This window comes from Limulus polyphemus, unplaced genomic scaffold (genome assembly GCF_000517525.1).
Source record: "Limulus polyphemus unplaced genomic scaffold, Limulus_polyphemus-2.1.2 Scaffold1758, whole genome shotgun sequence".
Lineage (NCBI taxonomy): Eukaryota > Metazoa > Arthropoda > Merostomata > Xiphosura > Limulidae > Limulus > Limulus polyphemus.
Window position 1 is genome coordinate 1 of NW_013667368.1, and position 4438 is coordinate 4438.

At 32.0% G+C, this 4438-nt stretch overlaps 1 protein-coding gene across 1 annotated transcript in view; it reads right to left on the reverse strand.

The window, feature by feature from the left end:
* Positions 1–217: 217 nt before the first annotated feature.
* The window catches only part of LOC106464844 (puratrophin-1-like), a gene marked incomplete at its 3' end in the record, with an annotated part of 83881 nt that continues 79660 nt past the window's right edge, over positions 218–4438 (reverse strand). The window contains exons 11-12 of the mRNA XM_013924999.2: positions 1810–2010; positions 218–432 (exon numbers count right to left, since the gene is read on the reverse strand). Coding sequence (XP_013780453.2) covers positions 218–432; positions 1810–2010 — 416 coding nt within the window. The remainder of the gene's footprint in view (positions 433–1809; positions 2011–4438) is intronic.

Sequence of the window (4438 nt, forward strand, 5' to 3'; positions counted from 1 at the left end):
TAGCCTCTCGCGACCTCAGGAAGGGACGTAAACGTTCGAGAACATGACGCGTTACTAGAGGCACGTGCCCCCCGCTGTCGTAACAATAGGTATAAGTTGGTCACTGCCAGGTTTAGTATCACTTTATATTCTTAGTGCTACAATTCTACCATGGCTGTTGTTGATATAAATTATATATAACAGAAACGTTAGTTATGCTTATTTCATGAATACTGACTGTACACTTACTCTACACTGCTCAAGTAGGCTTTCATTCTCCAGTCTTGTGGCCAAGCTTATCATTTCATGGAATATTTCCTCACTAATTGGTGGATTGTTGTCCACATAGTCTTGAAGTGATTTAGTTAGTTTTATTAGTTCCGTGGAATTTGTTGTCTTCTCCGTTTTCAGATGAGATATAAATTTCATTGTCTCCACTGCCCATTCATAAGCCTAAATGAAACAAAACTAACAACATCAGCAATACAAGCATTATTGTCAATAGTAAAAGAAAAAAGAATAATAATACATTACTAAGTCACATGAACATCATATCATTAGTTGTTACAGCTTACAGAATAATAATAAAACATATATAAAATATTATGTTATATTCAGTTATTTTACATAAAGATGTATATAATTGTTCTTTTCTATGAGAAACTTTCTTCATTATTTTCCAAGTTCATTGGAAAATATACTAATTTTTTTAAATGCAGACTTTAAGATTACTAGTTCAGTTTAGAGACTTGTTTGTTATTTAGTGATTTGCTTCTAACAAGTGATCCTTGGTGTACAAAATGCAAACGTCTATTGTGTAGGCCTGGTCAGTTTTTTTTTTAGTAATTATGATGACAATACTGTAAAATCTCTAAACTGCATATTTCTGATGAAGAGATGTTTCTTCAATAGACTTGACGACATTAGTAAAAAAACTTTAAATTGTGATTTTCTGGTTAACATGACCAGATGTTTCTTCAATAGATCTGACAATAATAGTAAAAGAAAATTGGGGTTTTCTCATTAACATGCTAAATGTTTCTTCAGTAAAGCTGACAATAACAGTAAAAAAAAAACCTTTAAACTGTGTTTTTCTGGTTGATGATGATGTTTCTTCAACAGATTTGACAACAATAGTAGTAAAAAACCTGTACTTGTGTTTTTCTCATTCACATGCTAGATGTTTCTTCAATAGACTTGACAACAGTAGTAAAAATCTTTAAATTGTGTTTTATGATTGAAGGTGATATTTCTTCAACAGATCTGACAATAATAGTATAAAACCTTTAAATTGTCTTTTTCTGGTTAACATGACCAGATGTTTCTTAAATAAATCTGACAACAATATTAAAAACCTCCAAGCTGTATTTTTCCAGTTAGCATGACCACATATTTCTTCCATAAGTCTGATAACACTAATCAAAACCTTGAAACTGTGTTTTCTGGCTAGCACAACCTGGTGTTTCTTGAGCAGACCTGACAGCACTAATCAAAATCTCCAACTTATATTTTTCTTAAAAGACCAAGTATTTAGTGTGTCCATTTTTGTTTTCTTGATCATCCAGCAAGAAATGAAACTTTAATAAAAATGAATCAGTATTTAAATACTGCATATCAAAGTGTAGATTACTGGAATTTTCTGTTTTCAATACAGAAAAAAATTAATAACAACAATACAATAAGATATATAGATTGTATTGTTACTGTTAGTTTTTGAACATTTTATTACCTGTCCTTAACTAATAATCAAAATAACACTTTTGTCAAACATATTATATTCAAAAGTTTTCACTGTCTCGAGGGAAACGAAACTTCATTCCAGTAAATTACCCGGTCTAGAAGGCTGTAACATTTGGTACTGTCTTCCAGCCTTTCTCGTGTGTCATCAAGGCGCTCTGTAAAATCGTATAGATGTTTCGCCAGCGAAGACGCTAAAGTTTGCACCCCAGGATGTCCACCAACAGAGGATTTCGACATGGGTTCGAATGTGGAGGCTTCTTCCATTAAATCATTACCTTTTTCAATCTGACGCTAAAAGAAACACAACTGTCATTTCTACGTTACCATATTAAAATACATTTGATAACACGTGATACTAATACTAAAAAGCCCAGCATATCGGAATCTAATACAGTCAGTTAGCTAACATTCTAAGGGAGTTACCAGATTTCAGTGAAGGATGCAATTTCAAATATAATCTTCTGCCAAGGAATGAACGGTATGTAAATGTATATATACATACATAGCAACTCTTAATTATAAAGTGTTATTTTTAGTCTTCCATGTAGAGGATATATTAATTAAAAGCTTATTTCCATAAATTTCATAATTATAGAAGTACGGTTGTAGTAGCTCCAAATCTCGGCTATTGTTTGTCTTATACTAGTAATATAGAACATAAATAAAATGTTCAATTTTTTAAGCGAGGAAAATTATACAGAAATAAGAATGCAACTCATCTTTACCTTACCTCTCTTTTCATTTAATGGTATACACAGATAACACACAACACTGTCTAGTTACTGTGTGACGTTTATAAAACCTTTTATTTAGTTTTAGTCATCAGAATCCGATTAACAAACTCTGCAATCTCGAATATTTTCAACTAATTTAAATTAAACATTGACTTGTCGCAGACAAAAGACTTACTCAAGTTACTGTACATTTGCTTCTCTTCAAACACATAATTGTTCTTCAGCAACTGAACAATCACGAGACACGACAATAAACAAGGACTTAATTTCCAATTACGGGAATAATCGTACAGTAGAATTGTTACCGAGTTTTTATTTTATTCAGCTAAGAACTATATAACATTTAACCTTAAATATCTCAACTTAAATGATGTCCTGAGTACGAGGTCATTGCTAATGGAATTTTTTTTAAATTGTCCAAATATTATGCAGGGTGGTCCAAAATTATGTTTCCTATTTTAAAATTTAATAATTAAATAACTAAGGAAATACAACCATGCAGTTTTCAACATCAAACAGTTTTTCACCACGTCTAACCGACATTCAATTGCAGTCCACGTTCGCAGGGCACCTATCAGAAACTAGGTGGCAGCCTGTGTTGAAGAATAACATCAGGTATAAAAAAGGGATATACACTGCATTATACATGTACATTGGAACCAGGGAGGTGGTGCACATTTTCATAATCGTAAGAAGCGAAATTTGTCACGTAAACTTTCACTGACCTTTTTTTTTTTTAGTTGTGGTATAAAATTATAATATTGTTCAATGACAGTAGACCCCCCTCAAGACCAAGCATTGCAACTGTTTCATTTTACACATTTTGAAAAGCTTATAATTTCTTTTCTTAGGAGCTTTTAAAGGGGCAATTTCTTTTAGTGTAGGGAACAAAAAGCAACTGAAAATGACGACCATTTCGCATTCGCAAGTGCAGTTAAAGGTAATATATTAGTTATACGTATGATTTCATAATTTATTTAAGAAATAGCGATAGTCCACATGATTCAAGCTACAACCCAAGTTTCCGCCTGACATGACTATTACGAATAAAAGACTTGCATTACAAATTCATATCGCTATGAAGTCATTCAGCTAAAAAATCTTTCTCACAACCCACTGTATTTGTTTTGTCAGAATATGGGAAACAGCAGAAAATCGCTTTTATATTTAAAATGTTTCAGAGACCACAGCCCTACAGGTCTCCTACCTTCGCTCTCAAAGGTTTGCTAACTCGGCATTTTAGCCTGTCCAAGTCAAAATATATTCATATGTATATATTGGAAGACTGATCACTATGTAACTTTGACAGAGCGATATATCTTTACGGTAAATCAGTTCAGTTTTTATAACGTAAAACTTCTGATATGCCATTAAAGTTCTCAATCCTATCTTATTCAGATAAATAAAAACAAAGGATCGGCAAACAAAAAACTTTCATCATAAATACAGTAAAACTGGCTAAAACTTTAGCATCTTTTACATTATAAAAATTGTCGTATAAAATGAGTAAAAGTGCATGTTCTATAATTAACATGGACGCTGCTGCCTGTTGATAAAAACATTTACTTTTGGTCATAATGTGTCTTGTTCTAACTAAATACTTGTTTTTAGATTTAAAGTGTCCCCTTTCTGACATACAGGAATGTCTTGTTCTAACTAAATATTTATTTTTAGATTTAAAGTGTGCCCTTTCTGTTGTAGACAAATGTCTTGTTCTCACTCAGTATTTGTTGTTATATTAGATGTACCGTATTTTTCAGAATATAAGACGCACCGGTGTATAAGACGCACCCTTATTTCGAAGACAAAGTTTTGGGTGGTGGGGGGTGGACAGTTACAGCCGCATCTGAAAGATTTTTATTGAACAAAAATTCAATTTAATACCTTAAAAATTAGTATATATTGTTCTAAACACAAAAAAAGCTCAAAACATCAAAATAAGAAAATACCGTAAATCAAAAAAAGGTTTACTGTTATTTAGTTTG